The sequence below is a fragment of the Saccoglossus kowalevskii genome, chromosome 7 (assembly GCF_978046115.1).
Source record: "Saccoglossus kowalevskii chromosome 7, keSacKowa6.1, whole genome shotgun sequence".
Lineage (NCBI taxonomy): Eukaryota > Metazoa > Hemichordata > Enteropneusta > Harrimaniidae > Saccoglossus > Saccoglossus kowalevskii.
The window spans coordinates 943355-956134 of record NC_140647.1 but is presented as its reverse complement, the minus strand read 5'-3'; the positions used below and the strand labels follow the sequence as shown (position 1 = coordinate 956134).

The 12780-nt window shown below is 38.4% G+C and overlaps 3 protein-coding genes across 3 annotated transcripts in view; all 3 read right to left on the bottom strand.

Moving 5' to 3' along the window:
* Positions 1–1169, bottom strand: part of LOC100373147 (polypeptide N-acetylgalactosaminyltransferase 13-like) — a 109190-nt gene extending 108021 nt beyond the window's left edge. Inside the window, exon 1 of the mRNA XM_085500962.1 lies at positions 1100–1169. The gene's annotated coding sequence lies outside the window, so the exon portion shown is untranslated. The remainder of the gene's footprint in view (positions 1–1099) is intronic.
* Positions 1170–8826: 7657 nt separating this feature from the next.
* LOC146740179 (uncharacterized) lies at positions 8827–9741 on the bottom strand. The gene has a single exon (XM_085501577.1). It carries the CDS (start codon positions 9739–9741, stop codon positions 8827–8829), a length of 915 nt encoding a protein of 304 aa, XP_085357703.1.
* A 282-nt stretch (positions 9742–10023) lies between these two features.
* On the bottom strand, positions 10024–11199 carry LOC146740178 (uncharacterized). Its single transcript, XM_085501576.1, has one exon. The coding sequence runs from the start codon at positions 11197–11199 to the stop codon at positions 10024–10026; it is 1176 nt and encodes a 391-aa protein (XP_085357702.1).
* Positions 11200–12780: the final 1581 nt, after the last annotated feature.

The window sequence follows — 12780 nt, the reverse complement described above, 5'->3', positions numbered from 1 at the left end:
TATGCTTTTCGATTTTGTTTACGTCTTCTGAATTGAAAGATATAGCAGTTTCAGCAGCGTAGTCAAACTCGTGCGCGTTATCGATTGTCGCTCTATTTGTTTATAAGAATTTGATTAGAACTGTCACGAAAATCACAGAGTGCTGCCAAGGGTGTCCGTAGTATGCTAATGCACGGTAATCCTCACTGCGCTAAGAGGAAACTGTCCTCCTTGGTCCGTTCGGCAAATAAACTCCCTGATCTATGTACAAACAGCGGCGACCATCCTGGTACCTTTGATCTAAGCTTGGCTGCGACTCCTTCTCTTTTTTCCTCCATGGTACAATTAATCACACACATATTTCAGGACTGTAATACATTCAGGTATTTATATTTTTATAGATGCATAAATCATATAATTAAAATTAGATTGTAAAGATGAAACAAAATATGAAATATTAACTAATTATTAACTATACTATATTAATTATCTACTCGATAACTAGTTACTGCCTTTAGTTGATATCACAATGTATACTTGTATTTAATAATCATGACGAATAAGGATTCGCGTTCGGTCATTATGTTCTAAAAATAAATGTTTCTAAAATACGTTTTTATGTGGGATAACGCTTACTTTCGTTTTTCATTTGAATTCAAGCTTTAAATAACAAAATAAAACCGCGCAAAATGTGGAAAGTTTTGGCAGCCTGGTCCGGCAACAGAGTTCACAGATATAGCGACGATGAATGAATGTACAACGGTCGGCAGGTATCATTCATGATCTCGGGTTATCACACGACCTCCTAATGTTTTCTCATGTTGAAGATGTCTATATTTTTGATTATTTCGGAGTGCGTGGGTATAGTTGTATTATTGGGTACTGCCTAGTATTGAGGACATGCCGGGCTCCGCTCCGCTGACGTGTCGAACTCTGACAACTGACCATTTCCGACTAAACGCGATCAGCAATATTTGAGACGGCAATATTTACGGTCCACTGGGCGGATGCAGCATAGTTTGAATAAGGATACTCGCTGCGTACAACGTTGGGGCAAATATCACTACCCAACATAACAATTTCGGTGTGTAAACTGTAAGATATAAGTTATTAAACTCACCACAGATAGTCTGCAGTACTCCAACAACAACACGGCGAGATACTCTCAAGATGGCGGGTTTAGTGTCCCTAAGTTAGTGAAAATAAACTGCAAGATGTTCAACTTTTTTGACAACTGCTTGAGTGGCAAGCGCTTTTCGTGATATTTTAATATCAGACCGCATCGTCCAGATATCTCCGTAATCAAAAGCTGATGGGTCATATTTAGATCGCACTGAATAATGGAAAATCATTTTAAAAAATCACCCAGAATACAAAGACATTTACAGCATAAATTTGTGAATGTCAGAGTCACAGCCTAGTGATAGAGGGCGCAATCTACAGCTTCGATTACTAGTTCCTCATTACCTTGCTTCGATCCCAGGAGGACCACTGGAAATGAAACAACTGAAACCCGGTACGCATGCTGCAATACAAAAAAACAAACAAAAAAACGCGTATTATGTGTGGTTTTAGGACAGATCTACGTCTACGCACGTAAGATATTTAGGGTTTTATTAATATTAATGAAAGAAAGCTTAGAAATAACTCCCGTGTGCTGAGAGTATTGAAGACGCATTCAAATTAATAGTCCAGTGGATTTAGCCCTGAAACAGGCCGAACCGGGAAGTAAATAGTACATTAACAAGTTTGGTATCAAAAGATAGGGAGTTTTTTGTAGATTTACCAAAAAAAAAACCCTAAGAACTGATAACATGGGCATTTCTTTTTACACAGGTAGAAGTAAGGGGTAGTGTTTTTCGTACATTTTAGATTTTTCTTACATTTATATTTTGTAATTAATATTACTTACAGCCTACACATTATTTCATATAGATATTGCTAGTGTTTTCTATACACTTTTTATTTAGATAAACTGAACAAACTATCCGCCAGTTATAGAACAGAAATTTGCTGATGTCAGCATTTTTTTTTATTTTTTTTAATCCTGTCAAGTAGTCAACCAATCTTTTGTTTACCAGATACCTATCGGTATAACAAAATATCTTTCCTTTATTTCTAAGCACCAGAATCTAGAAAACTAAGCACTGTTTGAACTTTTAATGACTTGTTTGTAATTTCCAGGGGTTTTTAAACACCTTGATATTCCCAAAATATTGCTGAATCCTGTTACACAAGGAAGATTGTTATGGTAAGACTTATATAAACATATTGCTATGATTACTTCTCTTTTTCCTTTCTGTATTAATTGCTCTGTTTAGAGTAATCATATTTTAATATAGTTAAAACAAGTCATTTGCAAGTCCTTGCATGACTGTCAATCATAATAAATTGCTCAGTTTGTAAAGTCAATTTGACTTTTGATTATTATCACATGATTTCCTTATATGGCAACCAGACGAACCTTAAGTAGCACAAGATTATGTCGCAATTTCTTTGCTTGAACGCTTTCAGATTTTTTGAATGCAAACACTGACAATTTTTACCAAGATTTGAAGGCTTTTGTGCGTACTAAACGCGTCTTGTTTATGCTTGTGATAAATTTAGATTCGCGCGTCCCTGAATTGCAACATCGCAACAACAAAACTCAAGATCCACGAAGATGAGGAGGTGCAACAGGTACAAGCCAGACTTCTCAGCATTAGCAATTTTACATGATTTCCACGAACATGCAAAGGATGAAGACCCTGAATCCGAAAAAAAAAATGCTCATTAAAATGGCTGCACAACTTATTAAAAAATGATATAAAAATCGTCCAGCACAACTAGTAATTTATACCCAAACACTGAAGAAATGCAATGCACTGAGAAAGCCATTGAATACCTTCCATCCACCCTGAAAGTTTTACTTCAAGATATGTTTGTTGGAAAAGTCACTGATGTTAAGGTGGCATCCATAGGGCAGGCCAGTTCGCCAGTTCGCCCACGAGTTATAATGACTCCACCACAAACAGGACTTGCTGTTCAAATGCATCACCAGTTTGGCTCACGATTTCTCATTGATTCGCTCCATATTCATGGGTTTTGTTCATCATATGCAGAGGTACAGAAGTTTGAACGTAGTGCCACCTTGCACCAAGGAACTGACATTCCTGGTTTCACACCCGGACATTTTATACAACATGTAGCTGATAATGTTGACCATAATGTTTGGACTATTGACGGGCATTGACACGTTTTATGGTATGGGCATAATAACGACATAACACCAGGGATATTGTGGAACAACAACATACCTAAAGTTCATGTCACATCCGAGGATGTAGTTTCTGTTGCAAAAGTCAATATTAAATATTATAAGCAGTTATCAAAGGGCATGGCCAAATAAAAGTATGCCCAATTACCCAGTTTGATAGCAGGTGATGATACATTGAATGTGGATCTTCTGTGGAAAATCGCTTGGTTGTTTAGGCCATCTTGGAATGGTTTTATGCAAATGGTACATCAAGGTCGTCATCCTGGGGTCTCATCTATAATGTTCATGCCAATTGATATGAAATCAACTGATGAACCATTATCTTCTTAACTATGTGCTTCATCAGTGAACAAGCCAAGAAGTATGATGTAACACCAGTGCTTACCTTCGACCAGCCATTGCGGTGGAAATCACTGGAAATCCAACTGAAAGAGAGACAATGCATACTGAGAATGCTGTTGGACATATGTTGAGTGGCAGGCCATTTCTAGGGCTATTAGGGGTCACATTCTAGTGGAAGCACCATTATATGAATTGCTTTTGTCAATGATGTATGACCTTCCATTACCAAGAATATAATCAGACATTCAAGAAGACACCAATGCTAGTGAATTAACAGATATACCCGAGCATGGCGATTCCAGTAATGCAAATCAGTCACAAACAGAAGATACAACAAATGAATTGAAAGAAGCAAGGATCATCCCAGAGAGGCTGCTTGCACATAAGACAGAGATAGAATCGGTTTGTTCGGAGGAAGTACTGACTCTAATACAGGAAAAAATCAACCAATTCAAGGAATCACTCGCTTCCCTTAGAACATCCAAGTTATGGTTACCGTACATAGAGATGATTGAAATACTGAAAGAACTGGTAACTGGTCTCTCCATCTGAAAGCTTTTTCAGACATGCTTCCATACTTTGCTGCATCTGGCCATAATATGCAAAGTCAGTGTACATATATCTTCAGATTATGTCAAAACTACCAGAAAGTAATGCTGATGTATTTCGATCATTTCTGAATAGATACCACGTGGTTAGGCAGACAGACAGGTACTGGGCAGGTATATCGACTGATCTTGCAATTGAACAAGTGTTAATGCGGAGTGTCAAAACAAGTGGTGGGCTGACAAGGGGTAGAGGTATGTCAGAAATACAACGTATTGTTTGGCTACTCTCAATACGTTCACTAGTGTTTCTTACATCACAAGTGAGCAACACAAAGAGAATGCAAAGACCAGGCAAATTAGAGATCATAATGACCTAATGGAGTTGGTACAGTTTCTTCATGCAAGAAATCTATTCACGAACAACTCTTCTCTATGTAGTATAGCTACTGGAGTTGTTGCTGATGACACAGTAAATGTCGATAATGGTCTATTGGTGCTGAAATAATATGATTGGAAAAAGCGCGAGTGATTTTTCATTCACTAAAAAGAACAGGCTAAAACAATAAGTGTGAAAACATCATTCAAGCTTGATGCAGATGAAGTACAAGTTGATCCCCAGTTGTTATTTCAAAGACATTGTAAGTTGTGCAAACCTCCCCTCTGATTGGTTATTGATTACATAGTTAGATTCCTTTGTTTCACCTGTTTGACCTGTGGTGAACTCTGGGCTAGGCAGGCTATTGTCTTCAGTTCAGCACATGCTTCTGAAGAGTGAAGACGTCTCTGTGTCTGCTCTGAATTGATCTGCCGCATTGGGTTTTCTGAAACTTGCTAGGTTTGCTAACATTTGTACACCGGTCCGGGAAGGTGCCACTAAACGAGGTAAGGAAGGTTTTCTTTTCATTGTTGGCTTCATCAGCATGAAATTATTGGCAGTGATTTGTTACAAGTTTGAGTACTCGTATGAACTCGATTTTATCACTTTTACTTTGGGTTATTATTGCAAGTCTATAAATGTTAGTATTTGTTAGTATTCGTTAAGACTTATTTCTTGAAAATTGTTTTGTTATTTATACTATTTGCCACCCATTTTTTGTGCCCAAACACATTGCGTACATGTGATCAGCTGCACGTTTAATAGAGCACATGGTATGCAATGTGTGCTTTGGCTCGTCAAAATGGTTGACAAATATTTCAGTTAGCATTGTTATTTATTGTTACATATTTTATTTGCCGTATATTTATTGGTTGTATCGCTCGACTTTCTGCACATTTTAAGAGGAATGTATATTTAATTTACTGTACATTTTATGATAAGAATTGTTTGATTTACTTCGAATATTATAGTTTCCCTATTTTGTTTTGTATATTTTAGAATCATATTCTGGAGATGTACTAACTTGTTTTGATTCTGTAACGATTGACCATATGGAATAAATATACGATATAACCAGAGTACGCGTTTCTAGTTGGTGGCGTAAGAGACTGTAATACCTGTGGGAGCTTGTGATGCCTACAGACTTATTTCCATAGAAGGGGAAAAGACGAGTTGTCCAGTCTTTCCACCTATGAGCTGTGTACTCATCCACCAGCATTGTTTGCCTCTGATGGACTGATGCGGGAAGCAAACAAGCCAGATTTAGCCGAAGCAGTCTGGAAATGTGTTGGTCCCATTACTAGTGACATGTCCATTGAGGTTAAGTATGTTATTGATGGAGGTTCACTTTTACAGACAATTCCATGGCCACAAGTACTAACATACAAGGGCATCTGCAAACCTTACCTGGATTACACTGGCCGCAAATATGGTAAAAAATCAACAGTTGTTTTTGATGGCTATCGAGATAGACCATCAACAAAAGACACAACTCATCTTAGGCGTTCAATAGGTAAAATGTCTACTAGTGTTAACTTTGATTGTGACATAAAAAAACAACAGTACTTTGCAAATGCAGCAAATAAGCAGCAGTTTTTTAATATCCTGAGAACTGAACTGGAAGTAAAGGGAATGAAGTTTCGACATGCTGAAGAAGATGCAGATGTCCCTATAATGATGACAGCTGTAGACTCTGCTGTCAATGCACCAATAGTAGTTGTAGGTGCGAACACGGACTTGTTAGTTTTGTTGATGTACCATGCCAACTTAAATAGTCACAAACTGTATTTAAAACCAGAGGCATGGCGAAATACAAAAAAACGAAGTTAAAGTGTGGGATATAAAACATACCAAAGACAAACTAGGGCCACTTGTTTGCAAAAACATATTATTTATACATGCTGTCTTGGGCTGTGACACCACATCCAGGATATATGGCTTAGGAAAGGGTCTATCCTTGAACACATTCCAAACCAACAAGCAGTTTCAATGTCATGCTTCAGTGTTTGACCAAGATGATGCTTCAAAAGACGACATTGTGGATTCAGGAGAAAAGCTTTGGTCCTTTTATATGGTGGCAAGTCAGATGAAACATTGGATTCACTCACAATGGGAAAATTCTTTCAGAAAGTTGCTACAAGTGTTACATGTGTGGGGCCTGAGAATATTACACCAACATCTGCAGCTGTAGGTTACAATAGTCAACGGGTATACCAACAGTTTCTGAAGTGGAAAGGGCAAACTCATGTTAATCCAGAAGAATGGGACTGGAAAGTGAAGAAGGGAACATTGTTTGCTATCCAAACTGACAAGCCTCATACACCTGACAAATTACTAAAAGTTATCAGATGTAAATGTAAAGCAGACTGTCGAACGACACGTTGCACATGTAGAAAACATGGACTAAAATGCTCTCCCATGTGTTATGAATGTAGAGGTGTAAGCTGTAGAAATTCACCCAATCTGGATCTTGATGATGATCAACTATATATTATAAACTTAGAATTATTGTAGTGTCCGTATAAATTTCCCAAAACTGTAGAGCCCCGTATAAATGTTATTGACTCAATGAAATATATAGACACCACTGTTGACAGGCTATGGGTCTCCCACGTCAATGCATTCTTCAGACAGTTATGAAACAACAGTTTCTCTTTCAGTTATGATTTATTCCTATTCATCATACCAGTTATGACATGTATACAGGCTGAATAGTACTCTGATGGTATAGAATGATTGACTGCAATAATACAAACAATACAAAAAATAGAATGTCACAAAGTCTCACCAAGCATTTCTCAATGTTACAAATACAGCTCCATAAGAGCACACAGAAAGGGAAATATATCAACAGTAATAGCGCCCTCAGGCAACAAGAAAACTACCCAAATCATTTTCAGTAAAAAACCTTCATGTACATAAAATACCACACAAATTCAGAAAATGACAGTACAGAATATATCATTCATGAATCACTGAACTATTATTATTTGTAAATTGGCATTACTGGGCGTTCGGCTGTGATCACTAAGAGAATGCGTGATCACCCAACGTGGTTGCAACATGTTATTACATCATCGACACAACTCTGCCGCATGGAGAAACGACTCGCTAAAAATATAACAAGATTAATCTGCATAAAATGTCTCTCACCATACTTGTAGATCTACCCAGCTATCAACTAAACGTTTGATTGCTTGTAAACTGTAAACTTGCCAGTCTTTCGAAGTTTCTGCTACAAAACTTAACCAACGCTATGTACAACTGCATACGATTGATTTCTTGCAATAACCACCTGGCTTGTTTTTTCAAGTTCTACTTCCCGTCTCACCTCCAATGCTACCATAGGTGGCGCTCTAACCACGTAGTATCGTGAATAAAATTAGCGGATTTAAGAGAGCAAGTACAATGTAACAGGAATGATAAACTGAGTTAAATAAGTTCGTTTTGGCCATAACATTCCGGCCCCCTAATTGTACAGACTTAGTCGAACCAATTATTTAAAACTAACTAATGGCCAAATCTAATTAAAGTACCACCAAAAAAACAAAAAAAACAAAAAAAAAACATTAAAGTACGAGTCAGCCAAAATCCACCCATGAGGTAGCCAAAGCAATCACAGGAGCTTAATGGTATCAATGCAGCCCCCGCACATAAACACGCACAGCACCACCCACCATGGAAGACACACCCGCAACAGGCCACCAAGCACTCATGCAGGACTACTAACCGCAAACTTAAACATCACCGACCTGTGGCTTAGGACCATCAAATACACCATCAGCATCATCAGATTCCAGTAGCAAACGCAACTTGTCCACTGGACGCAAATACACATTGGTCTTCGTCTTAACTTTAACCATTCGAACCAGCTCTCTTTGGTCCTTCATCACCTACACTATCTTTCCCATTGGCCAGATGTTTCTTGGGACTGAATTATTTATGACAAGGACAATATCCCCCAAAGCCAGGTTTCGTCTGGGGTGAACCCATTTTTGTCTTTCCTGCAGCGATGGTAGTTACTCATTTAGCCATCTCCTCCAGAACACATCTGCCAAATATTGTACTTGGCGCCATATACGTTTCACGTATGTGTCTTGCTTCTCAAATACACCAGGAGGCAGAGTCTGATTTGCATGCTGCAACAGCAGGTGATTTGGAGTTGATGCTTCAAGATCAATAGGATCTTCTGATACAACTGATATGGGGCGTCCATTGATAATAGCCTCCACCTCACAAAACAGGGTCTGAAGTGCTTCGTCATTCAAGTATACTGTTTGTTCCTTAAAGAGTGACACAAGAATCTTTCGAATCGTTCTAATTTGTCACTCCAATATCCCGCCCATATGTGATCCAGTGGGAGGATTAAATCGCCACTCAATATGATCTTGTCGAAGTATACTTCCAATCTTTTTGTGGTTCCATTTATTAAGTTCCTCCTGCAGTTCTCTTTTGGCACCTACAAGGTTTGTACCGTTATCTGATCTTATAGACTTGACATTCCCTCTTCTGGCTTTAAATCGCCTAAAAGCATTAACACAAGAATCAGTATCCATCGAATAGGCAACTTCCAAGTGGACTGCACGTGTTAACATGCAGGTATATACAACACCATACCTTTTAACAGTACAACGACCTAGTCTGACCTCCAAAGGCCCAAAGTAATCAACGCCGGTATGCGTAAATGCAGGGTTATCTGGTGTGACACGCTCAGATGGCAGATCCGTCATTTTTTGTTCACCTATTTTGGCCCTGTATCTTCGGCACACAATGCATCTGGCTACAGCTCTCCTCACTAAGGTGTTGGCGCATAAAATCCAATACTTCTGACGGAGACTGTTCAGCATACCATTCCTACCAAGATGTCCCACAGATTTATGTACAGCATCTATAATGAGATGTGACACAGGGTAGTCTTTGGGTAGAATTATAGGATGTCTAATACTCTCTGATAATACTGCACGTTCCAGGCGGCCTCCAACTCCATCTCCATCAATGAGTCCATCTTTTACTACTGGATCTAATTTGTACAGACGGCTCCCACATGTAATCCTTTGGGAATCTGATGTCAAGGCCTTGAAGTCATCTGAGAAATGTTGCCGTTGGGTGTAAGCCAATATACTATGCTCTGCCTTTCGTAAGTCCTGTACTGTGAGCTCTGCAGGCTTAAAATGTTTTGACACCCTTTTGAACTCTTTCATTTTGTCATTAACAACCTTCTCTTGTTCTATTGGATCCATAAATGTTTTCTTACTGCTTCTCTCACTTCCTTACGCGTCGTAGCCAATTTCCGAAGCTTCTCCTTTGCTACCAAAATCCAACCAATGGCTATCTTCAAATTCATCCATCTTGAGTAGTATGACATGAATCTGTCCAAGATTCCAGGGGATGGGTTCATTAGAACTGATGTATGCACCTCTTTCTTTATCTCTGGGTCTGTATCCGGGAGTGCAGTAGAAAAGGCACTGCATGTAGGCCATTCGGTCTCAGGTTTCCATAGAAATGATGGACCATCCAACCACCTATTCCGCCAAGTCAGCTACATCAAGTCCCCTAGAAGAGTCATCTGCAGGATTAGATTTAGAATCTACATACCTCCATTGTGATGTCTCAGATTCTTCTCGGATAACATTTACACGATTTGCCACGAATGTGTGAAAGCGAGCAGTTTCATTCAAGCAATACCGTATGACTGACATACTGTCTGTCCAGAAGAACGTTTTGTCAAAAATATACTCCAACTCTCTCTTTATCAGCTTGCTCATTCGTACCGAGATGACAGCAGCTGTCAATCCCATGCGTGGAATGGTTAACTTCTTGACTGGAGCTACTCTGGATTTCCCAACCAAAAGAGCACAGTGGACCATTCCTTTGTCATTTACAAAACGAACGTAGGATGCGGTACCATAACCTCTTTCGCTTGCATCAGAAAAGTTGTGAAGTTGACATGAAACCATTTTGCCAAAGCTGGGAGGCTTGAGACACCCTTGTACAGAGATGGTCTTTAATTGAGAGAGGTCTGCTACCCATTTTCTCCACCTTTCTAGATCTTTACTGTCTATCTCTTCGTCCCATCCGATATTGCGTCGACACAAGTCTTGCAGAAGAATTTTACCAGGCAGCACAAATGGAGCCGCTAACCCAATTGGATCATAGATTGAGCAGATCACTGATAAAAGGTTCCTTCTCGTGGAGGATTGCTCCTGAATGTCAATATCAAAACCCAGGGCATCTGACTCGACATTCCAGAACACACCAAGTGCACGCTGCATAGGAAGATCATCACAACTTAGATTTAGTTGCTTAACATTCTTGGCCCTGCTTTCAACTGGAATCGATTCCAAAACCTTGTGGCTATTACTTATCCACTTAGTTAACTTAAAACCAACCTCATCACAGAGACTTATTGGGTCTTGGGCTACCAACTTTGCACTTTCTTCAGTTGCACATGACTTTAAACAGTTGTCCACATAGAAATTCTTCAGAACTGTTTCCGCAATCTCAGGAGCGAACAAATCTTGGTTATCTATAGCATTTTTGGGCAGTGCAGCATTTGCACAACTTGGAGAAGACACTGCACCAAATAAGTGGACTGTCATCTGGTATACATCTGGCTGAGTGTCCAAGTTGCCATTTGCCCACCAATGGAATCTCAAACAGTCTCTATCTCTAGCTGGAACACCCACTTGGTGAAACATGGCCTATATGTCCGCCATTAGTGTCACAGGTTCTTGTCTGGTATGACAAAACACAAGTCTGATCATGGTAAATGTGTAACTGTCTCATTCTACCACAAACTTTGACATATTTATTGATATAATCGATACCTCACAAGTCTTGACAATCACTCTTTTGATATTACCACATCAAACCTTGAAATGAGCCCATTTCATTATGTGATCATTGCCACAATCCACATACCTGAAACTGTGAAATGTCCTTCATATACATTACTATTGTATCACCAATCTTTACATGATAAAATCACATATAAACACGAATTCATTTGTATGTTTATATGCAGATGTATAATTTGTGGGAGGTGCGAGTTATGGAGACCGACTGCAGCAAAGTACCATGTTGATTTGGCATCGGCTTCACAAGGTCGACGGACGTCTGACGTCATGTATATGACGTCATCATGCATGTTACAGATGCAGATTTATATTTCATTCATTGTTTTTAAAATATTGTTGCTATACAGTAATACATTTCAATAGTAATTAGAAGTTATTGCATGGTTGGATATCTACGGTAGGTGAAATCAGTGCTGAAAAACAATAAATATTCAACATGCTCTAAAAAAATTGCCCAACGGTTTAGGTCTTGGGTTTTTTTGGGGGGTCATTCTCACTGACCTTAGCCAACGTTTGAAACAAAATTCGCTAATGTACTATTTTATTCTGGGTCAAACCCTAAATCCACTGGACTATAATTCAAAATTTAAGACTTGTTTTCAATCGAGAAGCTTGGCAACTAATCTTAGTCTGCTATTTGAGATGCATAACATGAAATAAATGTGATTCACATTATCAAAATGTATTATACACACAGAAAATACATTTGATTTTTCATCTATGGTTTTTAGTCTAATTTATTCCAGAGCACCTCTGCGATGAATTCAATTTAAATCTGATTTTTTAGATATCAGAAATGGGCTAATAATCTTGAATAATAGAGACTTGAATATGCATGTTTATCAACATTAAACTAATCATGTCTGTGGATTACCTCAATGAACCAAATGAATTATACAAACTAAGCAATTATTATGCATAGATTTAGGTCTGTATATTGTTTCAGAGTGCACATGTACAAAGTTTCATAAATTAGTGGAAATCTGAAAAGTAAATTATTGTGCAAATTAGGTAATTATTATAGATGTATATAAACCTGAAACTAATTTGATCATCACATTGTGTTAGAGTACATATGTACCAAGATTCATTGAATTAAGATAAGTACTGTCACAGACCATCTATGTACATTGTAATAAGTTTTATTGAAATGTGATTAGAACCAAAAAGTACGATTTATTATGCAAATCAGGTAATTAATATGATCTGGGCGGGTCTGTGCATTGTTCTGGAGCATAAATGTACTGTCACACGCAACGTAATATTACCGTAATTGGTATAGTACAGGTGTGATGGTTCAAATACCAAAATGGCAACAGTAACAAAAAGACTTCCCTGGCGGCGATGATAAAACACGAACACGGAGCCAACAGATGAGGTTTCAACTGGTACTGGTATTATTATACTCTGCAAACATCAAGT